This window comes from Mastigoproctus giganteus, chromosome 1, assembly GCF_048544385.1.
Source record: "Mastigoproctus giganteus isolate SK-2022 chromosome 1, ASM4854438v1, whole genome shotgun sequence".
Lineage (NCBI taxonomy): Eukaryota > Metazoa > Arthropoda > Arachnida > Uropygi > Thelyphonidae > Mastigoproctus > Mastigoproctus giganteus.
In genome coordinates, this window is record NC_143575.1 from 136,669,137 (window position 1) to 136,696,015 (window position 26,879).

General features: G+C 41.1%; 1 protein-coding gene across 1 annotated transcript in view; it reads left to right on the top strand.

Annotated features, from left to right (window-relative positions):
- The window catches only part of LOC150091155 (uncharacterized), a 1,391,089-nt gene that overhangs the window by 263,345 nt on the left and 1,100,865 nt on the right, over positions 1-26,879 (top strand). Inside the window, exon 4 of the mRNA XM_090374518.1 lies at positions 9,809-9,853. Coding sequence (XP_090230644.1) covers positions 9,809-9,853 — 45 coding nt within the window. The remainder of the gene's footprint in view (positions 1-9,808; positions 9,854-26,879) is intronic.

Here is a 26,879-nt window from a genome sequence, read left to right on the forward strand (position 1 = left end):
GATTTAGTGCATACTATGTATGACATATATAGGTAGATTGCATAGTATAGCATTAGCTGCATGGTTGAAAATATGGTTTCAGCGGTGTTCGTTAAAAATATGGTTTCAACTCATGAACGTATGTTTGTGAGTTTGAAGCTTGGTGCTTCCCGAAGCCTCACTAGCAGAAACAGACACTACGTTTTGATCATTGCGATGGCATCTTCTTTGTTCTTGCCCAAAGGGTCTTTGAGAGCATTATTTAGCCACAGCTAAATGTGTGCATGTGGACTACTGTGATGTTGAAATTCTATGCACTTGAAAAAGTTTACCCCGTAAAATTGACCAAATGGGCTATAACATTTTGACTGCAATATGTTCATAATCACATCCACAGTTTTGAAGTATATTGCACAAGTTACAGTGTCTTTGTTCACGAGTGTCTCCTTCTGCACGAAGTCCATGTCGCTTGCATTGTCCTCATTAATATTGCTCTTGTTATTCTGTAACTTGTACAATAACTGAAGCAAGCATGTCCAACCGATTTTATTGGCACTCAGAGTCAAGAACACTGTAGGTTTACCAAGCTGTCTAATCATAGTGAATAGATCACACTTATATTGAGCCCAATAGTCGGTAGAGTTTGGCATTTTCCTTAGGAAGGTCAAATTGGTTTCAGTGCAGCTTTTAATATATACTTTGGATTGAACTTGCTTGCAGGTCAGTTTACTATTTGAAAGCAACTGATAAAGAGTTTCTCATTTTTAATCTCATTATCTTCATTTCTACTGCCTTTGTTTTCCAAACAAATGATTTGCTTTATAATATTTACTGTAAAACCTGTGATTCTTCATATCAGGGTTTAATGTATGTGCATTAGACATGAGGGTTAAACAACAGCAGCATGGTCCTTACCTCCCATTCTTCTGTATCAGAATTAACTTTCCATGCAGTTAATGGACATACCTTTTTGTTTAATGAAGCAACGGTCCTTAACATTCAGCATAATTATACACAATTATTGAAATTAAATTGCATCAAAATTCAATTAATGTGCGTTGCCTCTATCCAATTTCATACTCTTGGTCTTTCATACGCATATGCCAAGAATGCAACTTATCCCTCACCTTGAAATTCTGTCATACATTTCGTGCTACACTACCCTGTGATCATGACTGTTGTTGAAAAGCCTCATCAGCTTCAGGATAGTGTCTTAATTATATCCTATTCATTTTATTATTATGTCTTCTTTCAATCTAATGTCTTCTTTCACTCATAAGTATTGGTTGGCAGTTTAATGTATTTTGGGATTAGGTTTGGAGTTCTGAAACCATTGATGATCCAGGTATGTTGGATCATTGATTATTTTTCGGGTGTAAGAATTCATTTAAATTATAATTTTTTAAAATTCATTTGGATAATAGAGAATTATATAATCTAAGTGTTCTACAAGTAATTATTGAGGTAATTCCTCTGATACATTTGTTACATAAAGGAGATGATATTGAGTAACACTGCGTCGGTTAAATCATCTGACCTCGCTCACTACCATCACGAAAGGAGTCACATGTAAAGTCTCTCTGAATGTTCTGAATTGTCCAAGATAAATGCTGAGAAAGGACAGTTTCTCTACGTGCTCGTCAAACAGTAAGCTCTGTGGTATGTTAGTTTCTCCTGGGGCGATTCTAACTTATTTATTGTCATTCCATAACAACGTTTGCTGTTGGGCGATGTGGTTTCCTCAATCAGCACTGCTTCGTTTATGTTGTCTTTAGCCAAATTAATTTCTATGTGACCATCATCAAAGAATGACTGATCCATTGTGATTTGATACAATCGAAGAGAGGCGTGTTGACCAACTAATACTGAAGCCACACTTTAACCACTCTCTTTCTTACTAACCCGATCAAATAGCTGGATTTGTGTATTTTCCTATGTTTTATGTGCAGGTGTATACAATGATCATTGCCAATCCCCTTTGGCAAGCAATGGACCACTGTGTTGACTGATACAGGCACATTGAATGCCTTATTGTCTGTATGCATATCTCAGGTGCCTTATCTGCATGAACAGGAAGTGAGGAGAAAATCCAGCTTTGGTAAATGTGAGGCAATTTCTGGGTAGATGAAGCCAATAGACTTAGATAGCACTGGAACGGTATTGTTCTTAAATGATCGTCTACAGCTATTACACACAAGGATAACGTCGACGTCAACATTGGGAAATGCAGTGCATATCAGTGGTGTATATATAACAGCTGGTTTCTTTGTATCATTGTTGAACCATAGATGATCGCAAATGTAGCATATAGAACAGAAATCATTTTTCATAAATCTCCTTTCAATCTCTCGATGCATGTTCTTATGTAAATAGTTGGTGTACTATCACGTGCGCTCATCCAGACCACAAATGGCAGAGCCCATAAGCTTGATCATTTAAACTCATCTGCTCTGAAATTGGAGAAATCTTCCATTGTACATAATTAATACTCACTTCGGGTACATCATGGAGCAGCAGCATTGCTGGTTGAAGGCACTGCTAAATTCAATATTCGATTTTCTGTTTGTCTTTTAAGCAATCTTGATAGTTTTTTTCATTCTCGCACACTTATTGCTACCTTCATCTTTATTTTCTTAGGTCTTGTTGCTTTCATTCTTACTCAATACATTCGAGAATGCTCTGCACTTGACTTTGGCATCGTTGAACCCCTTTTCCAAAATTATTGATGTGAATATCTCTAGCATACCTATAGATACATCTGTAGCAACATAAATCTATATAACATATATCTACAACATATATCTATATAACATATATCTACAACATATATCGATAGCAACAATAGAAAATGCGAGACAAAAAAAGAAATTGTTGCAAGCCAATATAGCCTAATTACACATTTGATTGTAGTCATATGACAAATACCTGTATTGTTATAATCATACTATTCAACAAATAGCTACAATCAAATGGTTAATTAGGCTTGGATTTTGCTAACCTCTTTCAAGCCACTACAATCAAATGGGTAATTAGGTTATTGGCTTTGATTTCGATAACCTCTTCCAACCCAATGATGCTGTCACATAAAATGAAACACCTTTCGTGCGTACAAGGTAGGCATCATGTTTTTGTTTTTTTATTTTGTTTTATTGTGTTTTTCTAATGCAGTTCAATGAAATTTAAACAGGTGGTATTTGAATTTTGTAAGTAAGTTCACTGGAACTCGAGATATTGTACCGGTCACGTAAAATATGTCACATTCTCTAATTATACTACTAGTGAGTGTTCACCACAGTGTAGTGATGGGAGCATGGGAAGTGTCCTTGCAGAATCCGCAGATGACATCACTTCCAGGCGCCTCCGTAGCCAGGTGGGAAGGAGCAGCAGTGCGTAGCACACGCTTCTTGATTAGCCTGGGGTTCGAGCCTGTCACCACCAAATACGGAGGATGCGGAAAGGTCAGGGAATGACCACCGCATATCCCGGAGCAATATGGCCTTAGTTGCTAATGCTCCTAAAAACAAACAAACAAACAACATCACTTCCGTGACGCATTTTTTGTGACCAATCAGATTTACTCGGTAGGTGCCCCAAGGATGTTTCACATTTAAAAAAAAAATATATATATATATATATACAGTAAACCCCCACCATTCATGGTATCTGTATTCATGGTCGCTGATTTAATATAAAATGAAACCTAAAAAAATGTGAATTTTAAAGTGCCGTGAACATTTTCCACCATAAAAAACATGGGCATGGCTAAAATCATCTTTCCCAGTCAAAACAGCGCTCAGCAGGTGAGGGGAGAGGGGTGACAAAATCACGAGCATGGATATTTTCCGCTAATACTTTTTCGGTCATGGAAGGTTTTCGTTTGCTTTTATGTGCTTATAAATTGAATAAATTCATTAATTTATAAACTGATATGCTTACAAGAGTGAAAAATCTAATGTTTTGCAGTGTGTTAGTGTAAACAGACTTTTTGCGAGTGTGTTAACGGTTAAAACAAAGTGACTTTATTGTGGACAAGTTCTTTTCTGACCCCTACAAAAATATTTTTTATTTTTGTAGGGGTTATGAATAACAAGGGAATTGTGAAAAGATCAAAGGTGATGACATTAGCGAAGTAAAATTGATTTATTAGACAAAATTTTTAATGGTGAAAATGTCTCGTCAGTGGCAAAACATTATAAAATCAATGAGTCAACAGTACGATCAATCAAGAAATTGGAAGAAAAAATCCGTCGTAGTGTCCGTGAAAATGCACTACTTGCTTCAAAAATTTGCTCTGTAACTCGTGATGTTAAATTGGAAAAAGCTTTAAATCCGTGGATAGAAGACCGAACTCAAAATAAAATTCCGTTAAGTTCACTCATCATTCATGAAAAGGCAAAACACCTTTATCAATGTACCGGTGCCTCCGTAGCCAAGTGGGCAGGAGCAGCAGTGCGTAGCACACGCTTCTTGATTAGACCGGGGTTCGAACCTGTGACCACCAAATACAGAGGATGCGGAAAGGTTAGGGAACGACCACCGCATATCCCCAGAGCAACATGGCATTAGTTGCTAATGCTCCTAAAAAAAAAAAAAGAACCTTTATCAAGACTTTAGCAAAACTGGGGATAGCACTGGCGGGATAAGTTTTTTAGCTATAGCAAAGGCGCTGGTGTGAAAGATTTGTTTGAAATTTCTAATAAATATTACATTTAATATTAAATTGTTTCTTATTTTCATTTCGATACCTTATGCTTGTATTTCACTATGTACATAGTCATATTATGAAGGTACATATAATACATACATAGACAAAATTTTAGACTAATTTTTCTTATATATTTCATACTTTGGAATGGAATCCTCTTATTACTAGGGGAGCCATAACTCAGTATATGCTTTTTCGGTATTCACAGCATTTGTCAGGAACGTAACCCCCGCGAATTGCGGGGGTTTACTGTATATATAAAATTCCATTTCTTTGAAGCTATCCACTTTCACAACAGATGGAGGCTTCCACTAATTGACTAATTGGATGAAGGCAAACTTCCACACATCTATTCTGCAACCATCCTTCCTCGCTCTGAATTTATGCTCCCCATGTGCAGTGTGAGCAAGAGGTAGAATCCTGTCAGCATTGAGTTTGCTTAAGCCATCCAAAACCTTAAAATTCCTCACTCAGATCACCCTGTGGTTGCCTAGTCTCCAGATTCTGTTTCCTTCCCTTCTTTCACATTTAAGCGATTTTACCCTTTCACAAGTGCTTAATGTTGGACTCTTCCTGAATCAATTTTTTTCCTTATTCTAAATAGGAAATTGTTTATATTTTTCAGTTAATAAGGTCAATGTTTTTAAAATAATTTCACATATAAAATATATGAAATATTCATTTTATATTTCACATATTGTTTTTTATTCATTAAATTGTATTCCACATCAGCAGGAACATCTCTAAATTATTTGAAGTAGCATTTCTTTTAAAAGGAAAAGGACAGTGAAAGCTGTCGAAAGGTGTGCATCTGCTCCACAATAATGCTTCTGCACATTCCTTGCATGCTGCAATGAGGTGTGCACATGAATGTTTGAAATATTGTCATTTGCTTATTTACCTCCTCCTCCTCTACACTCATATTGGACTTGGAGGTGATCTGTTGCTGACTCCTCTAGCATCTTTCCAAAGGTGCATCAATAACATTTATGGATTTCGCCATTGATCCAACCAATAATTGAAAGGCTGAGAAAAAAAGTGACTTAATCTTCATGTACAGCAAGCCTGGCAAAATAGATGGACAACCTCCATCAAAGGTGACATTACCAGGAAATTTATTCCACAAATTGCCGAGCTTTATCCTAGACCTCCTCCGTGGGTTCCCCCCGGTTTTCACACGACTTCCCTTCTTGCAAGACATGAATCTATTAGAGCTAAACTCATGGCCCTTGGAATTACTGAGGACCCATTCTGTCACTGTGGGACACTGTAAACCTGGAGTCACCTCATGTCCAGCTGTCCCCTTGCATGAAGACCTTTACTGTATTTTCATAACAAGAATCAACTTTGTTCCAAAAGATCACGAACAACACTTATTGGACAGCGACAGAGAGTACTAGGCCTTCATGCGCTTCTGCCAGGAGCTCTTCACTAGGTGAAGATCCTTTCCTCAGGGACAATATCAACAGCATTTCGACCAATAACTAGGATAAAGTACACACTGAACAAGACAATACAGACCGTGACTTTTGCAGTACAGGTTGACCGTCACTAATCCGGTAGCGTTGGGACCTGTGGGGTGTTGGATTAGTGAGTTTGCCAGATCACTGGTGGTTTTTTTTTTTATGAAAACTCCAAACACGAAAGGTATCAAAACCTATAGTAATTAGTACCGTGCATGGGTTGAAGGAGAAGTATGACACGGCCTCCGTAGCCGAGTGGTCAGGAGCGGGAGTGCAGTAGTACGCGCTCTTTGAGTAGACCGGGGTTCAAGCCCCTGACTGCTGAATACGGTCGATCTGCCAACCCGCACTGGACCAGCGTGGCGGATTATGGTCCATTTCCCTCAACATGAATTGTTGAGGAGGCTTCCATCCTGCAGTGGGTTGATAATGGCTGCACTTTACTTTATGGGGGGTTAGATTAACACATAAAGTTTACCCAACTCATCCTACCTGCCACAACTGCCAAGCTATTTTAAGAAAAAAAGTTCCCCAAGTGCCAAAAAATATTTAGCAAATAATTTGATTAGTAATTCTAAAACAAATATTGTAATGTCAGTGTTGTCGTTTTTTTGCTTAAAATATCAAAAAAAGTCTTTTTTTTGTGTTGCATATATGTGGCCAACGTGGCCCAGTACTTTACGTTACTTTATTTGTTGAGAAGCCATGTTAGCCACATACGTGTGACACTATTACAGCATACATACGAAGGTTGTTTGTGAAGTTTATTGCACGCGCGGCAAGCACTGCAATAAAACTAATTGCAATAAGATAAACTCTCAAACTTTTGCGATGTTTGTCAGTATTGTGAAATTTTGTGAAAAAAAAGTTCATTAGTGGACTGTATTAACTTTCATATTGTGTTGTGTTTTTCCGCAAGTTTGTACAAGTGTGTTGTAAAAAAAAAATCTAAAACAGAATGACTAAAAAAATTACTAAAATAAGAGAAATTGTGGGAATTTACAACTAAGTAGAATTAAACTTCTCACAGACACACCGCTGTCAAGTTTTTTCCAGAAGTTCAACTTTATCTATTATGGACATTGTATGGTGTTTGCGCTTTACACCACGAGAAGCACTTCCTTTATGTGTTGGAACCACGGCTGGGGTTAAATGTGAGCAGGTTATAATAATAAATGCAGAAAAACAGTTAGGAATGGCTTGCCAGTGATTACGAGTTTGCGCCAACAGATGATGCTGTAATCAACACCATCAAAACAGTAGCGGCAGGTCGGTGCGCTGACCCGGGAAATTTGAAATTTCGTTCACGGCAATTATGTCTGAATTAGCGGTGGAGCCGGATTACCAGTGGCCAGATTAGTGATGGGTGACCTGTATAATAACCAAACCAGCAGCAACAATGCTGGCTCTACGTGCCAAACAGCGGTCATGATCAGGCTTTATTGCCCATTCCACTTTTATCTCTATTTCCCCATACAACCCTTCCCTGATGGAGTTTTCACCATCTCCTTTTTTGCGGATGCTTTCTCCAACATCCCCATTACTTCTAGCTATCCCCTCCCTTATTTATTTATTTTTTTTTTTTGTTATTTATTTTTTTTTTTTTAAGGAGCATTAGCAACTAAGGCCATATTGCTCCGGGGATATGTGGTGGTCATTCCCTGACCTTTCTGCATCCTCCGTATTTGGTAGGCATGGGCTCGAACCCCCGTCTAATCAAGAAGCGTGTGCTAGGCACTGCTGCTCCTGCTCACCTGGCTATGGAGGTGCCTTCCTCTCCCTTCTTCACTACTAATATCCCCACACTCAACCCTACAATTTTTTTTTTTTTTTTTTTTTAACTTGGTTTCCATCTGGCTGGTTCCACCAGAATTGCTCAGGCAATTCTGGTGGAGACCAGCCAGAGAACCAATCTCTGCTACCTCGCTCCTACTTGTGTGTATGGGCATGGGGTTCCACCAGGGGCCCTGCTGCAAAGTAGCTAAAAGAACAACAGAACACGGCACAAATTTATATAAACCACACGTTCTCACATACACTTCTGGCATTTACAGAGTACTGGTTTCCTCATAAGAGTACTAAGGGGACAGTTGTGGGAATCCACCGGTGGCACCTCACCCCAAACACTATGCACACACGCACTCACTCACTCACTCAGATTTCTTCCTCTTTCCTGCCTTGAAGTCTTTTCTTTTCTTTGTTGAAAACACTTTGCTGCTAATGATGAAGTGATTTTCTGTCAAGTCATCGTTTGACTAACATCTAGAGCAGGGGTGGGCAACAGTCGGCCCACGGGCCACATCCGGCCTGCGACGATGTTGAATCCAACCCCCTCGGTAAATGCCTAAATACAGAAAATCCATACCTGACTACACTCGCTGTAAACGTTCAGCTTAATTCGGTTCAATCGGGAATCGCGGCCAGTAAAACAGTAACCAAGTGATTCTACGCAGCGTCAAAGAGTTATTTCCTAATTATTATTGTAGCATCGATCGAACGAAGTTCCTTTGGGTTTGACTTCTTATTGAAAAAAATAATATTGGTGCGAGATATTTTATGTTTTATGCCTTTTCTAATTATTACAATTTTTAATTTAATATAATTTATAGTCCATAAAATGAGCCAATTAAAAAAAAAGAAAAATTGATGCCGAATGCTGCATTTTCAATGATAATTGGACATTCAGATATTTTTTTTAAAAATACATTAATAATTTGGTAATTCAAGTAATATAACATTTTTTAGGTTCTGATTTTTTTTATTAAATCGTTCAATCTATTCCGGCCCGCATCATGATGCGAAAATTTCATTCAGCCCGCATCATGATACGAAAATTTCATTTGGCCCGCTGACGAAAGAAGTTGCCCACCCCTGATCTAGAGGATTTCTGCATAACTGGCCTGCGGTGTATGCACACGCTTCTTGATTAGACCGGGGTTTGAGCCCGTCACCACCAAATACAGAGGATGCGGAAAGGTCAGGGAATGACCACCGCATATTCTCAGAGCAGTATGGCCTTAGTTGCTAATGCTCCTAAAAACCAAAACAACAACAACAGCAACTGTGGTGTATTGAGAGGTGGCAAAAATGTGTCATTTTATCTGTTGACTTGTTGAAAAGTGTAATACATGGCATTTGTTTATTTGTTTCAACCTTCTATCCCAACTACTTCTGGGTGTAGGCAAATCTTTTTTGATCCCCCTTCCCCTCATATTTCCAGTATTACTTTTTGTTTGCTTGGTTGAAGGAGCTACTTATGGAAAACTGGTTTATTCTCACACTGTCAAAACTGTGGACATTGTATGGACAGGATCTTTGTCATCTGAGCATGACTATTTACTGTGGTGATCTTTATTTTGATAATTCATATTTGAGTTATTTTGCCTATTAGCTTAAATTTTTAAATTATTATTATTATTAATGAAATTATTTTAAACCAATTTTTAATTTGGTATTCAAAATTTAGCTGTTCATTTTTTTTTTATAGTTTGTTGCTTTATTCAGTGTAGTTTTCTACTTGTTCAGTAAGCAAAAACATGCATTAAGCAGTCTATTATTAAACAATCTGTATACTGTTTGTTATCAGATCTCAGTTGTGGTTTAATAGTGTTAAAATGCTTAGAAACTGTATAGTAATTTTGCATTATGTCTTTAATTATAGGGAGATGATGGTGCCCCTGGATTTATAGGAACAACAGGAATTGCAGTAAGCATAGTTATAAACTTCTGTTTATTTGTATTTTAACTATTTTCTGCTACTGTATAGAGAGAGAGAGAGAGTGTGTGTGTGTGTGTGTGTGTGTGTGTGTGTGTGTGTGTGTGTGTGTGTGTGTGTGTGTGTGTGTGTGTAATGCAATAATCATGTCTCAGCATTTTCATTTCATTAGCCTTGAGATGTGCCATGTCACATGAGGTTTATTCATTTGAGTTCTATTAATACAGAAGGCTCTTAGTGTGCATTATCGTACAGAAGGTTCAGTTAGCCAGCCTAGAGAACCAAAATATGATATTACTCTGCAGTTACATAAAAAGGAGTCTTTTTGGGTATGAGAAAATATTGCCTAAAAAGGCTCCTATTTCCAAGTGATGCGTGATGATGCAATTTGGACTCCTAACTAATGCCATCTCTCTCTTGAACTGAAAAATCATTTCCTTGTTTAAAGTTCCACTAATATAGAGTTATGTAAACCTTAGTAAAGAATTACACATTATTAGATTATAGACAAAGAAGGAAATTAATCTTTTTTGTTTCTTTTCAATGTAGCTACTTATTACTAACTCTTTTCGCTGCAAAGGGGTATAGAGGATACTCCTGTTTCCACATGGCAGTCCAGCTATCCTAGTCAGGATTAGTTTTCTCTTCCAGGATTAAAGAATAAACCGATTATAAAACCGCAACAGCCACTAGGTTTACAAATCCAAACCTCACCAGATATATATATATATATTTTTTTTTTTTTTTTTTTATTATTTATTATTAAGTATATGGTGCAAGGAAGCCTGAGGCTTATGCTGCACCAACCAAAAAAAAAAAAAAAAAATTCCCAAGTTACCTTAAGAGAGAGAGAGAGAGAGAGAGAGAGAGAGAGAGAGAGAGAGAGAGAGAGAGAGAGAGAGACAAAAGTAGAAGGGAATCACCAAGAAAGAGAAAAATGATGATATCCAGCTCAGGACCCTGGGTATGCCAAGCCCATACTCACCAAATGTGAGCCCCGGGGTTATACCTGTGAAGAACCTAGTTCCCTCATATTCAAATGAAATTCTCAGCTCCAGTTGATTTTAATAATTCATTCTAAGTGCAAATTAACAGTAAACTATCATCTTTCAGAATTTAGAAAGACTTGAGAGCATTTCTTGAGACAATGCAAGACAGGCAACTGACAAGTCAGGTGATGTGCTTGTAGAAACCAAGAATCTGAGACATTCTAAGCTTTTGGAGACTTCGGTTCTTGGTAATCCCTCCCCCTCATAAATACAATTGTTACTGTGGAATAAGAGCTTCGTGTATTCTGAGGATGCCGGGCCACCATAAGGTATCAATGGCACCAGCAAAATCAATTGAAATAACCAGCATGTAGGCAGGGCTGGTTTTGGGCTGTTAGCCGCCTGCATGCTAGAGATATGTGGCCACCCTATCAATGCGGATCGCGAGTAGATTCATAATCTAACCCGATCCATAGGAGCATACTGGTATGTTTTTATGACCGTTCCACATACACTGTGTTGCCGCTTTATTGGGTGCACCTCTGCTCTGCTGTGCACAAATGGTTTGTCCCACAACGTTGCAAGTCACATGACCACAGTTGTGGATATAAATGCAGCAGAACAACCTTTCTAGTATCAGTTAAGCGTACAAACCATAGCAAGAATAGGGAAAAGGAGAGCTCTAACAGACTTTGAATGTGGCATGGTAGTTGGTGCAAGACGTGCTGGACAAAGCATCTCTGAAACGGCAGTTCTCCTGAACTTTTCACGCACCACAGTTTCAAGGGTGTATCGAGAATGGTAGAACGAACAGAAAACATCTTCTCAATGGCACTCCTGTGGAAGAAAATCGCTTGTTGATGAGAGTGTAGAGTGTATTTAGTGTCAAGCGGCACCAGGGGTTTCCCCCATCTCCGCGTTCCTTTCATTGTAGGTGTGCCAGTTCACTGGAAAGGCCAGAGATTTAAAAGTGTGTGGATATTGTATATGTATAGTGCTATGTACCGTTGTTCTTCTGGCCATTTAGCTGCTGGACCCCTGCTGAGGCCCAACGTTGTCCACACTCAGCCCCGTGGAGGCAGGCCAGGTATATCAGCATTATAATTAATTTAGTTTCCTGAGATTTCAGTGGCTAGGACCTTAAAAAAAAAAAAAGATTTGATCTTTGGCGTGGGGGGGGGGGTTAAGAGCGCTAGGATTTTAAAGGCCGAAACTATTGGCAAACAGTAATTTGGACGTGTAGGGCAATCGCTTGTGTACAGATAGAGTAGGGGAGGGAGACTGAAGACTGGGGGGGGAGAGACAGAAATATGGAGTCAATAGGGAAGGCGACTCCAATAGGTATCAGTGGGGCATGCCCATGCCCCACCAGAAGGAAAAATGGGGGTGGCAAGGAAGGGAGGAGACAATAGGACAGGCACCTCCCCCCCCTGCCAGGGAAGTGGAGTGGAAAGAAAGCCAGGAAAGAGTGCCCAGCTCGGTCGCCAGTTGGCGCACTGGCAGAAAATCTGCTGTTCAAGTTGGGGAAAAAGATATGGGTCCAAGGAAGCAGTCGGAACCAGTTCCCCGATGTCATTCATTGGCTATGTGTCCATCCAGGTAAGTTGAGGTCAGTCACATTTATGGGTTATATACACGACCAGGGTAGTCTCGTGGAGTGTCTCTTTTGCATCCCGAATGGGTCTGGTCCGTTGATCCTGTTTCCATCATCAGGAAGGGTGGTCTAGTGCTGCTTATAGTCCGGTGTTGTGGAAGTTTAATGTCTGCTACAAGGCGTACTGTGCCCTTAGTTCCTGATCGCAGAACAGGTTCTTCTTCTGGCAAAGAGTTCCTGTGCAAATCTGGTGAGGTTCTTATATTCTTCGCTTGTGTCCAAGAGATGATGCTCCTGGCCTCGCGGCACGTAGGTCAATCTTGTTATAAGATTTCCACGTAGGTCCTCGTAGTTTGTACATTCGTGCATGAGGTGGGTCCAGCTTTCCGGTTCGCCACATGAACAGTTGGGGTCTTGGAGGAGGCCCAGAGATGTTAGTTTCTCGTTGAAGGGGCCGTGACCCGTCAATAAGTAGGTGGCATATAGGCCTGGGTGGAACCATGCAGGTAGTTTTGGGAAGAACCTGTCTACATCAGGTATGAACCGTCGTGTCACCTCTCCTTTGGTTGAGTCTGTCCACCTGTTTTGCCATTCCTGTTTTAAGTGTGCCAAGAGCCGAGCCTTTTCCATTTTTATATTGTGTGTGTGGGTTCAATCGTAAAGCCTGAGTAGGTCACAGAGATTCCTTTTGATATGTAGTATGCTAGTCCGCATCTGATCACTTCGAGATCCAGGGGTAAGGATCCAGTAAGAACCTGGAGCGCCTCCGTGCTCACAGTATTGCAGGCTCGGGTTGTTTTGAGCAATATTGTTCGTTGTGTTGAGTCCAGTATTCTTTTGTTGGTGGTCAGTCTGGTTCTATGGTACCATATTGGTGCACCGTATGTGATCGCTGGGAGAAAAGTAGTCTTGTAGTATAGCAACATGGTTTGTTTACTCAGCCCCCAGTCCTTTCGTGAGACTCGCGCAATTAGGCCTGAGTAGTTCCTAATCTTCGTCCTGAGTTGCCTGAGATGCGGTTGGAATGTGAGCCTGCTGACAAAAATGATCCTGAGGTATTTCATTTGTTGGGTGAATTTGATTGTAGCGCGATTTATTTTAATTTGCAGTGGCCTCCTTATGTCCAATGTTCCCTTAAGCAAGATGGAAGTCGTTTTGGCAGGCGAGATCTGTAGAAAGTTCTCCATAGCCCACCGCTGTAGAGTATACAGAGCTTGATTTGCTCGAGTCTCAAGTTGTGTCCTATTATCTGCCGTCACAGTGAGAATTAAATCATCGGCAAATGCTTGGGTTACCACCTCCCCAAGGCCGGTGTTCAGAAAATCATCAAATACTATATTCCACAGCAGTGGACCGAGCACGGAACCCTGGGGGCACCCCCTGTGGATGTTCCTGCTGATCTGTTGGTATGGTACTTTCACTTCTATTTTTCTGTGTGAGAGGTAGCTTTTGATATTATTATAAAGGTTGCTTGGGACCTGTGCCATTCTGAGCCTGCCCAGGACGCTCGGCCACCAAAGTGAGTCGAACGCCCCGGCAAAATCCACTGCAATAGCGAGAAAGTACTTCTGTTGGCAATCATTCACTGATATCAGTAGGTTTCTCATCGCATCGACAGTCGAGTGACCTGGCTTGAATCCGAATTGGTTTTTTGCCTCAAGGTTGGCAGTGGAGTAGTAGTGTTGTATCCGTCTATGGAGGAGCCGTTCATATAGCTTACTTAAAACTGTTAGGAGCGCTATGGGTCGATATGATTCCGGGAATGCCGGATTTTTGCTTGGGGATTTGAGAATTAATTTGACATTTGCTGTTCTCCACTCCTTAGGGAAGTAGCCAGCCTCCAGGCAGCAATTGTACAGCCTTAAGAGAAGTTGGGGTTCTAGGTCAGCAACCTTCTTTATGATTTCAGGTTCAAGCATATCTCTTCCAGGGCATCTTTTGGGCCTAATCCGGGCAGTCGCTTCTTGGGTTGTTGTTCACTGGTTGGCTGTGCTGGTTCCTTCAGTATTGCGTTTAGGAGGTTGTTGACTGATTCCTCCCACGTTGTTGTTAGAGTGCCTTGTGGAGTTCGAGTCGTCGTGAGGACTTCTCCCCTGGGGAGTTTATTCGTAGTTACTTTGTATATAACCCCCCAGGGATCCGCATTTCCAGCTGTGGAGACAAGTAACTCCCAGGATTTTCTTTTACTCTTTTGGATTTTGTCTGTGTATAGATTTCTTGCCTCCTTATAGCGTTGTCTTAAGGCCTCCACCTCAGCCTGCGGCCAAGACCTGCGGGCTCTTTGGAATTGTTTCCTTCTATTTGCGACCTCCTTCCTAAGGGTTTGCAGCTCCCGGGTCCACCATGGGACCATTCCTGTGGAGGGTCTCTTCTTCTTTATGGTTGCACTGCTGGACTCTGTGATTATGTTAGTCACTGTTCTTTGCAGGATGTCTGGATCAGTTTCCTTCTCTATTTGCTGTTGTCTAGCTTTGATAGCTGTGGCTAGGTGAACTGCAAACTGATTCCAGTCCGCTTTGTGGATTGCAAATCTGTTGGTGAGATATCTGGTGATTGGGGTTCTGGTTAGCATTCTTGAGATTCGGTACGTGATCACCCGGTGATCGGATGTTGTCCAGGAATTTTCGACTGTTCATCTGTCGATGTGCGTGGCCATATTGGCTGTGGCTATTGTTATGTCTATGTCTGCTTCCCAAAGCAGGTTCCAGAATGTGGACAAATGGTGTGGCTGGTCAAGGATCATAAACGGCGAGGTGGCTAGAAAGTCTTCAAGTAGCTGACCATTGTGCGTAGCTCTTCTGCTCTCTGTTTTGCTGTGCCATGCAGGCGACCGACAGTTCATGTCTGCTCCCACAATGATCCGCTGGTTTGGTAGGATGTCAAGTAGCTGTTGCAAGTAATTTATGGCAGTTGTGATATCCTGTCCCGGTCTAGAGTAGAGGGATATGGCGTAGAAGGCTCCTATTGGTGTGATGACATGGGCGCAGGCTGCCCATGGTGTGCATAGCTGTGCGATCTTCGTTGCCGTGATGTCCGGGTTTCGGACAAGGACCACGGCCCAGGGAGTGTCCTCATCAGATTGGATTAGTTTATATGCAAGTGGGTAGCCCCTTACTTGTTTGGAATGTGCATACGGTTCCTGAAGTAGCAGGATATCAGCGCTCTCTTGGTCGGCCTTAAGGCGTAGCTGGTCAGCCACAGCCCTGGCTCTCTGTGCATTATGCTGGAATATTTTCATCTCTGTGGTGTTGAATTTCTTAGTTGTAGTCGCCATAATCAGTTCTAGTTTGGTGCATGCTCTTCGCTTTGATGTGTGAGGGACAGTTGGGGTCCCTTATCGAGTGTTTGCAATCCATTTTTACCAACTTGCAATTAGCACAGATAGGGTCTTTGTCCTTATTTGGGCAGTTTTTAAACTCGTGTCCCCACTCTGTACAATGGCCGCAGGTGGGCTGAGTCTGAGCGCAGGTGTGGGTAGTATGCCCGAATTTACAACGTCGGAAGCATTTTGGGACGGGTACGTACTCCCTGAAGCGGTGGCTGCCCCAGTTGATAAAGACTCTGTTTTGCTGGCATATAGTCTTCCAGGCTGCTGGTGAGAGCTATACCACCCAGTGGGTGGCGTTTCCTGCTCTAGTTTTAGTCTGAAATCACGGAGTAACGATGGCTGATGGTGCCTTCCCTGGATAGTCTTGCTGTAAGTTTCTCATGTACAGCTCTGTTTGGATCTCAGTCGGGGTTATGTCCTTGTCCAAGTCGTATATAATTACACAAGGTCCCTTTCTTTTCGGTGGTAGGGCCTCTAATCCAAGTGTGTGGATTCTTTCATTGTTTAGTATCAGGTTTGCATCCGCCTTTGTGTGGGTTTCAATGATAACACCCACATTTCGGGTTTTGCGAACCGATTTGATTTTTGCCGCTTTTAAGTCTTCAGTAAGGTTGTTTACTACTATGCTCTTTACCTCTTCGCTGGTGTGGACTTCATCTTTGGAGGTCGGTCTTACGATGACTAGGTGAGGGGTTGGCAAAAGGGTCTTGCGTTTAGTGGTAGATTCCTTAGTTACTGTTTGGTTGGTGGGTTGCTGTGTCCTCAGCACTTCAGCGAAAGTGGGGGCTCGCTGTTGCACTTTGTTCGCTCCACTTTCAAGATAGGCATCAAGCCTGGCAGTTATTTTTTCATTTTCCAGGTGCGTTTGGTCCAAAATTGTTTCTAGTTTGGTCCACAGGGAAACAATTTCAGCTCTTAGTCCTGTAGTCACTCTGCTGCTCTGCTTCTTGAATAAGTTTTCAAGGGCGGTTCGCAGGATTAGTTTCTGTTCAGGGACGGTGCCCTTGGGCAAGGTTGAATCCAGTGGTGGTTCCTCTTGTTTCTCTTCTGTAGAATCCCGTTGGGAGGCATGAATCTCTTGTGATTCTCTCGTGTCGGTTTGTGAGCGGGTTTTCCTTTTAGCGGAGGGGGGCTCCGGCACGGGAATCCACCGGCCCCTCGTCATGCTCGATGACTGTAATGTCATCCTTGTTGGTATGCTGCAACGAGGTTTGGGTTTTATTGGTTTTACCTTCCATGTTGGGATAATTTCAAATAATCGAAGTAGGTCCGGATTTCCGGGTCGGCAGGGTGTTGCTTCAGTAGGACTTGATTTTTGGTGCAGGAAGACACCCGTTACAAGTTCGTAGTCCAATTTGGTGAATTTCTGTGCACTAAAGAAGATTTTGCCTGTCCCCACAAACAGGTGGGGGGGAAACAGTGAACTTCTTCCGTTCGATGACTAGAGGAGAAAGTATGCAGCAGTGGGTGGGAGTGGGGGAGAAACAATCACTAACCCTGTCGCCACTTGACCTTGCCAGGAGCTTAAGTGACGTGTTGCCTTAAGCAGAATATCACTCGGTTCGGCTGCGTTGAATGAACATTAAGCCCGCTGTTGGTTTCGACTCTTAATTAATTGGAATATGAATGCTTAAAATTAAAATGTGTTGGAGCTCTCTTTCAGCCCGATAAAAACACAGTTGGGGCACCCTCCCCAGTCAAGTGCACAATACCAACGTGGCCTCCGCTTTATAATCGGTGCCTCTCTATGGCCCTGCTGCCAGCCACATGGTGACTATTGTAGTCTGGCAAACAAAGGACACAGATAAAAATGCTGGTAATTTGCTAAATTCCCAAAAGTTTGCAAAATTGTCTCACCTAGGGAATCCTCAGATGAATGTCTTTCGACGGGAACACTTTTCTTGGTGAACTAAACACTTAAAACTCATATTTTAACACAAAAATCAGGAGCTCGTAAAAACGTGTCTACTCGTAACGGCAGCCGCTCACCTTGATCCTTGTTGATGAGAGAGGTCAGAGGAGGATGGCTACAATTGTGCAAGCAAACAGACAGGCCACACTGTCGCACATCACGTCAGAATACAACCTTGATGCGCAGAACAAAATATCGCAATGGACCACTAGTCGCACTTTGTCGCGAATGGGCTACAACAGCCGACAGCCACATCGCACACCTTTGTTATCAATTAGAAACAAGAGAGCATGTCTCCTGTGGGCATAGCAACACCAGCACTGGACTATCGAGGATTGGAAAACAGTTGCTTGGTCTGACGAGTCGAAGTTTCTGGTGCATCATGTTGATGGAAGGCTCAGAATTTGTCGAAAACAACATGAATCCATGGACCCGTCATGTATAACGACTAATATGCAAGGTGGTGGGGGGGCAGTGTTATGGTGTGGGGAATGTTTTCTTGGCGCACGTTGGATCCATTTATACCCATAGGTTCGCATCTGAATATCATATTGTTGCTGGCCAAGTGCATCTGTTCATGTTGGCAGTTTATCCTCAGTCAGATGGTTACTTCCAGCAGGATAATGTGCCAGTGCACAAAGCCTGAATTGCTATGGAATGGTTCCAGGAACATAACAATGACTTTTCTTTGCTGCAGTGGCCCGCTCAGTCACGGATCTCATTCGGGGACTGTGTAACCTTAAGTCTTATGATTAAGTTTAAGGTTACACTTAAACTTAATCATATGACGTTAACATGAAAGTTTTCAAACTCCAAGCTTTTATGCTTTTGTTTACGTGGCTTAAAACAAGGCACAATCATAAAGGTTATGGAAGTCCCATTGTTGAATCCTTCTCTGGTTCAACGGATGAACCCACCATCGCCTGCACTTGTAAGTTTTCTGATGCAAAACACCTAACATGTATGCTTCGGCATTATTTATAACCGTTAACTGCACAGCTATATCATCCATCGTGATGCAAACATCAATTTTTTGAAGTATGAAAGAAGAGCATTTTGTGTTTCCATGGTTATCAAATATGTTTACTGTCATGTTTATGTTCCCATTGCGAATGTTGGTATGACTTCTTAATTTTACGGTAACATTTGTTACGTTACAGTATTTTTATGTTTAATTTTCATTGTGAATGGGTCTTTAGAGAATACAATATTATTTATTAATAATACCATGTTCGCTATTTCATCGCTGACCACTGTATTAAAATACAGGCATACCTCGAATAACGAATAGGATGCGTTCCACGAAATTACTTCGTTAAGCGAAACTTCGTTTTCAGAGGTAAAAATACTATGGCCAGAATAGGGATACGTTCCTACGTAAAGAAAATGAAAAGCTTTTTTTTCGAACAAAGAAAAGTTTTATTAAATAAACAGTCAACTTACATACAAAGTGAAATCACATTTTAAAATATGAGTCTAAAATTGATTGCTTATGCTTTTTTTCTCTTTCATTTAACAATTGCCAATACGGAGTTATTGCATTTAATACTGATCGCTTAACAATAAAACTTCTTCCTAAATCAGGATCATTTTCACTAAAAAAATTTAAAACGTTTTCAATGTCATTTAAGCACCTTTTTAAATCTTTGGTTGTTAACACTTTTTCAGCAGGAACTTCTTTAACTTCGTATTCATTATCTTTGTCTTCGTTGCTAACAAGGTTTTCTAAATCTTCCACTGAAAAACCATCATCTTCTGCATTCAATAAATTTCTAACATCCTCTTCATCGACATTTTCGAAACCTATTGATTGAGCCATCTGGATAACTTCATTTCTAATTTCTTGGATGTTATTTTCTTCTTCTAGTACAACTTCTGGCCATATTTTGCGCCAAACTCCATGTAAGCATTTCTTAGTGACTTCTTTCCAAGAACTATCAATGTTTTCAATTGCGTTTTTAATGGTGTAGTTTTTCCAAAAAGTTTTAATTGTCATTTCCTCTTTATCCTCTAGTTCAGTTAAACTGCTTAATGTTCGACGCAGATAATAAGCTTTAAATGATGCTATTACTCCCTGATCCAATGGTTGAATCAGGGAAGTTGTGTTTGCTGGAAGAAACACAACTTTGACAGGAATGCATGTGTCCAACGTGTTAAGATCAGTAGGATGTCCCGGAGCATTGTCTAACAACAAAAGAGCTTTTTCTTCAAAGTTGTTTTTTTGACAATACCGTTTTACTTCAGGACAAAAGTGGTTAACAAACCAATCAGTAAATAACTCCTTGGTAACCCACGCTTTTCTATTTGCTTTCCATATTACAGGTTAAAGGTAACATAATTCATTTTTATGTTACCTTTTAACGCCCTCGGATTTTCTGAATGGTAAACTAATAACAATTTTAATTTATAATCGCCAGAGGCATTTGATCCAAAGAGTAACGTTAAACGGTCTTTGGCTGCTTTGAACCCAGCAGCTGATTTTTCTTCAATAGAAATGAAGCTTTTTGTTAGTAGCCGTTTCCAGAACAAACCGCTTTCGTCAACGTCGAACACCAAATTTGGTGGAAATTTTTCACGTTCAATTATTTCCTTTAGTTTTTCTGGAAACTTCTCCTGTTAATTTTACACTATAAATCCTGGCCCGTTTTTTAAATTTCTCGAACCAACCACGAGAAGCCCCAAAGGTTTCCGTAATTTCTTCAGTTTGTTTAGATTTCAGGTGATTAAACTGGAATATTTTTTATGTTAAATGGGGCTTGAAATTGCGGACTTCGTTATATCGAAGCTTCGTTATCAGAGGTAACGTTAACCGAGGTATGCCTGTAATATTAAATTACATTTTAATTTTTTCTTCAAACTGCACTATCAGCCGCCCTAGGGATTTGGCCGCCTGCGTGCATGCATGCACTGCACATCTACCAGAACAGGCCCTGCATGTAGGTTTCCTGGGTGGTTTGGGCTGCACTCATTAGTTTGTTCATCCGATCTTCAGTCGAACATCCAGGTTTGAATCCAAACTGTCTGTCCAACCGAAAGTTTGCCTTCAGATAATGTGCTTCTAAGTGGTATACTATGAGCTTTTCCAATACTTTGCCCAGAACCGGTATAATAACGCTAATGGCCTATATGGTTTAGGCTCATTCGGAGGTTTTTCTGGATTCTTTAAGATTAATCTCAGGTTTGCTAGTTTCCATGTGGTGAGAAATGTACCTTTGCTTAGGCAGTTATTAAATAGTTGGAGACTGACTTTTGGCAAGAATTTTTGTCCTTTCTGGTTTGATTAAATCGTGGCCAGAACATTTATTTTCCTTGGTTCTGTTAAGAGCATTTGTTAGTTTTACTATTGTGGAGGGAGTTCTATATCCTGAGATACATAGGCCTAATTTTTATTGTAGATATTGGTTTATTCATGAGTGAGTGTTTGGTCGTCATCTGGAACAGAGAGTCAAGGATATTGACTGTTCCATCCTAAGGGTATGTTGGCAGTCTTGTCATAGTAAGGCGCCTCCGTAGCCAGGTGGGAAGGAGCAGCAGTGCATAGCACATGCTTCTTGATTAGACCGGGGTTCGAGCCTGTCACCACCAAATACGGAGGATGCGGAAAGGTCAGGGAATGACCACCGCATATCCCGGAGCAATATGGCCTTAGTTGCTAATGCTCCTAAAAACCAAATAACGAAACAAAACAAAACTTGTCATAGTATTAGTGGGGTGAACTACATCACCTTTTGCCAGCTTGTTGGTAACTATGCGGTATACAACACCCCAAGGGTCTGCATTAGTGGAGGTACCAACAAGAGCCTTCCACGTTTCTTTTGTCTTATTGGTTTGGAATAGTTATTTCTCAGGGAGCGATATGTCTCCCTTCGATCATTTACCTCATCTGGAGGCCAGCGAGATCTTTATCTTTGAAAATGCTTCCTTGCTTGGTGCACTGTTTGTTGGAGGTTTTCCAGTTCAGGGCACCACCAGGGGACTACATTTGTTCAGGGCCTTTGCTTTCTGAAGGTGGCATCAATGGCCGTTATAATTAGTTTAGTAAATTTAGACACCTGTTCATCAGGTGTAATTGATTATTATGTTGTGGGGAGATTCCTCAAAAGGTAGAATTCAGTGCTTCACTAAATTTGGTTCAATTTGCCTTATTAATATTATACCTGATGATATCATGTACTTGGGGAGAGGGAATCTGATCTAGCTGATGAACGAGTTGGAAAGTGATTACACAGCAGTCGGTCATGGGCCAGGCCTCCTGCACCCTCCAGTTTATAAACTTGCATGTAGTAGCATTTGTGGCCATTGTTTCATCAATCTGTTCATCAGAGAGTTCTGCTGACGAGGCTACTACAGACGGTCGTTTTCAAAGCCGCTAAGTGGATTTTTCTTATTTATTGATTTGAAATTATTGTTTTTCTAAAACTTTTGATTTAAATTTAGTAGTATAACATTATTTTGTGATTTTCTGATTAATTTGGTGTATTTATTCTTTACTCGGCCTTGTAATTGCATAAAAGTATCGGTAAAGGTTTCCACGTGTTTCAACTCCGCTAACCGTTCGTAATTTTCCCGCCTTTGTATACGATATACCGTACTAGATAGCGTTAGTTGAACTTCGTTAGCAGTTAAATTGTACGTTTAAATAAATACATATAACGACTTAGATTACAAACGTAATAAAATTAATTTTATTTAACATAATTAATTATACATATAACCACTTAGGTTACGTAACATAAATAATTAGTAAAAACAAATAATTAATACATAACTTGATACGAAAGTTATATAAAGGGATTTCGCAGATAACACTCGTTACTGAAACGTAAATATTTCGTAGATAACACTCGTTACTGAAACGTAAATATTCCGTAGATAACACTCGTTACTGAAACATAAATATAGCGTTATAACTGTGTTTGGATACAAGTTTAGGATTTAATTTTGTACAGAAATCGAAATTTTATTGAAAATAACTCTAAATCATGACTCAAACCAGAGCAGCAAAGCAAAGGGCTCAAGCTAATGGGAATGCTGTGGCCCAGGGGAGAACTGAGGGGGGCAGTTGTCCTCTGAATCACAGCCTTGTAAGATGCACTATTTGCTTGATGTTTGCGGAGCAGTCAAGTATGGGACATGATACTGCCATGGGGGATGTCTTTGTGTGTGTGCGATGCAAGGAGTGTAAGGAGATAAGGCGACAACTCAGCGTTGTTATGGGCCTATATGAGAGCTTGAAGGATAGGGTGGATGCCCTCGAAGGATTACAAGTGAGGGGCCCATCAAGCTCTCAGCTGCCCACACCAATGCCAGAGCTTGCACTTGGTCATCGCGGAACACAGCGGCAACCCCCAAGGCAGAATGCGCTGGTCCCAAAGGAACTAGTATTTGTTGGTGACTCTATTGTCAGGGAAACGGGAAACATGCTTTGTAAAAAGGATAGGTGGAATAGGACCAGGGTATGTCTGCCAGGGGCAAAAGTTGATGACGTTGTAGAGCGGATATCATCTTTTAAGGGCACAAAAGGTGATATAGTTGTACACGTTGGCACTAATGACATTAAGAGTAGGAGACCGGCGGAATTACTTGACAAGTACAGGTCACTGATGAAAAAAAGCCGTGAATTAGGGTTGAAATTGAAAGTGTCTGCAATTCTGCCCAGACACGATAGGAGGGAGTATATGATGAGAGCCCTGTCAATCAATTCGGCCCTGGAAAGATTGTGCAGGGCTCAAGGGGTAGAATTTTTTTCAGCCTGGTCTGTACTTGTTAACAGGAGAGACTGCTTCTACAGGGATGGGATACACTTAAATAGAAAGGGTGCAAGAATGTTTGCTGATGCTATCGAGGCAATGTTAGGTGGGTCGGAAAACTGCTAGATTGGGGGGATACAAGGACTAATAGATTAACAGTAGCCACTGGCAGAGGTGAAAGTGATTCTTGCACTGCTTCTATTGGAATGAGCCGCAGCCTGGAAAATAAGATGCAGGATATTTCAGAGACTGCTGGGAATCATTGGGGTACAAGTAAACACATGGGTTGTGTTAGGGTAGCTAAGAAAAAGAACAGGTGCATGTATACTTGTGTGTACACCAATGCTAGGAGTTTAGTAAATAAATTTGATGAATTTGAGGTATTGCTCAAAACATCAAAGGCAGATATTGTGGGGATTTCAGAGACGTGGTGTCACACAGATATAAGAAATGCAGAACTGGAATTTGGGGAGTACAATGTCTACAGAAAGGATAGACAGGATAGGAAGGGAGGAGGGGTTATGCTATTAGTTAAAAAACACATAAAATCCAAGGAAGTGAAGCCAGTCGACATCGCTGGACAGTGCAGTGTCGAGTCAGTTTGGTGTGACATAAGCATTGGGAGATCAAAATTGAGAGTAGGAGTGTGCTATAGGCCTAATGACTCTGATGAGTATAATAAGAAACTGTTCGGAGAAATAGAGTGGGCCAGTAAATCAGAGAGTCTTATAATGGGGGATTTTAATTTCCCAGATATTGACTGGAATTTGGGGGCTGGTCACTCACACAGTAGCAAGGCTTTTGTGGATTTATTGGATGATTGTTTTCTACATCAGCATGTTCGGGAGGCAACTAGAGGGAGTAATACTCTTGATTTGATTATCAGTAGTGATTCTTCATGCATTAAGAATCTGCAGATAAATGAACCACTTGGTGGCAGTGATCACAGTGTGCTGAAGTGGGAGTTACTCAAAGAGGTAACTACCATTAGGGGTAAAGGGAAGGGGTATTGCTTTCGTAAAGGCGACTACAATGGACTGAGACAGTATTTAAATTCTATACAGTGGGATCAACTGATGATATTGCCAACAGCAAATTCAAAATGGGAAGCATTCAAAGAACTTATCGTGGAAGCTACTAGGCTTTACATACCAACTAAGAAATATTGTTCAAGGTTTAGGCCTAAATGGTTGTCAGATGAACTAATGAGGCATATGGCAGAGAAGAAAAATGCATGGGATACATACAAATTAACACGTGACACGGACGCCTATGATAGATACAAGTTGATCTGTAACCAAGTTACAAAGGAGGTTAGGCAGGCGAAGGCAGATTACGAGAGATCCTTGGCAAGGGATGCGAAGAAAAACAGCAAAGAGTTCTTTACTTATGTAAACTCTAGAAGGAAGGGGATGAATCAGATTGGTCCACTTGAGATCGATGGGTCAACTGTTGATGACCCTGCTCGGGTAGCTAACAAACTAAATGAATATTTTGCATCGACATTCACACATGAGGAGTTATTCAGCGAGGGGAATGCCAGAGGTGTATTCAACTCTAGCAGTAAGCTAGAGAATCTTGTAATAACTGAGAGCAAAGTGGAGGAGAAATTGTTGAAGATAAACACAAGAAAGGCACCTGGGGTGGATGGGATCTATCCAGTTATATTAAAGGAGGCAGCAAAGGAGGTAAGCAAACCCTTAGCCATAATTATGAGAGCTTCCTTGGACTCAGGGGAGGTACCCATTGACTGGAGATGTGCAAATGTGACCCCAATTCACAAAGGGGGATCAAAGGCTGACACAAGTAATTATAGACCTGTGAGTTTAACTTCTGTTCCCGGAAAATTAATGGAGGCACTGGTGAAAGAAGCACTGCAGGATCATCTAGACAAGACTTCAGTTATAGCTAGGACACAGCATGGTTTTGTTAAGGGGAAGTCTTGCCTGACCAATTTGATTGGATACTATGATGCAGTCACAAAAGAACTGGATGCAGGGAATAACTTTGATATTATATACTTGGATCTTAGAAAGGCTTTTGATACTGTTGCACATGGAAGACTGCTGCACAAATTGGAGCAGTGTGGCATTGGAGGCAAGTTGCTGCTATGGATAAAGGGGTGGTTGAGGGGGAGAAGACAGAGAGTGGTAATCAATGGACACTGCTCATCGTGGACTAATGTTATTAGTGGAGTCCCTCAGGGTTCAGTATTGGGGCCTTTATTGTTTTCTGTATTTATAAATGATATTGATGATGGTATATCAGGCTTAATGTCCAAGTTTGCAGACGATACGAAGGTTGGCAGGGTTGTCAAGGACACTACTGACACTATGCTGCTGCAACAGGATTTGGAAAGGTTGAGCAGATGGGCTTCGAGGTGGCAAATGAAGTTTAACATTGACAAATGTAAAGTACTACATATGGGAAACAGCAACCCCAGAGCAACGTATCAACTCTGTGGTACTACACTGACAGTGGTAGAGAATGAAAGGGACCTGGGGGTGGTGGTGCAGGCAGATATGAAGTTCTCTGAGCAGTGCAGACGAGCTGCAAGAGTAGCTCATGGTGTATTGTCAATGATATATAGGAATTTTTCTAGCAGGGATAAGGAGGTGATTATTCCCTTGTATAAGGCAATGGTCAGGCCACACCTAGAGTACTGTATACAGGCCTGGAGGCCTCATTTCAGGAAGGATGTAGAGCTGCTGGAACGAGTACAGAGAAGGGCAACTAGATTGGTGAATGGGACAAAGGGGTTCTCTTACGAAGAAAGGCTTAAGTTTTGCAAATTACAGTGTCTGGAAACTAGGCACCAGCGGGGTGATCTGATAGAGGTGTACAAAGCCTTGAATGGTTTGAGCATGCTCAATGCTGATGGGATTCTTCCTCTAGCTCAGAAAAATCACCTGAGAGGGCATAAATTCAAATTGAGGAAAGACAGATGTAGGATAGATGTGCGGAAATTTGCCTTTAGCCAGCGGGTGGTTGGTGGGTGGAACAGACTTCCATCCCTTGTCGTGGAAGTTGATAGCCTAAATAAGTTTAAGGCTCAGCTGGACAGGTATTTCGAACGAACAGAGGGGTGAAGTGGAAGTGGTTATTTTTATTTATTTATGTTACTTTTTTTTTTTTTTTTTTTTTTTGGCTGATGCTGCATAAGCTTGCTTTCTTGCATCAAATGCCTCTACTAATGCTAATGCTAATGCTAATGCTAATCACACTTTCATGCAGCATACTACTGATAGCCATAGTATCTTATGCACCATTAAACTTCCATTCCCCATACTACTCTAGGGGGAATGTTTAAAACTCTAAATGGTGAAGTAGCAATGAAGTCCTAAGTCATGCCTGTTCTGAGTGCCTACTCTGTCTGAATTAAGTCTATCAGAGTTGTGGCTATGCCATAGTGGAGGCCTGCAGTTGACATCCACAGACACCTGA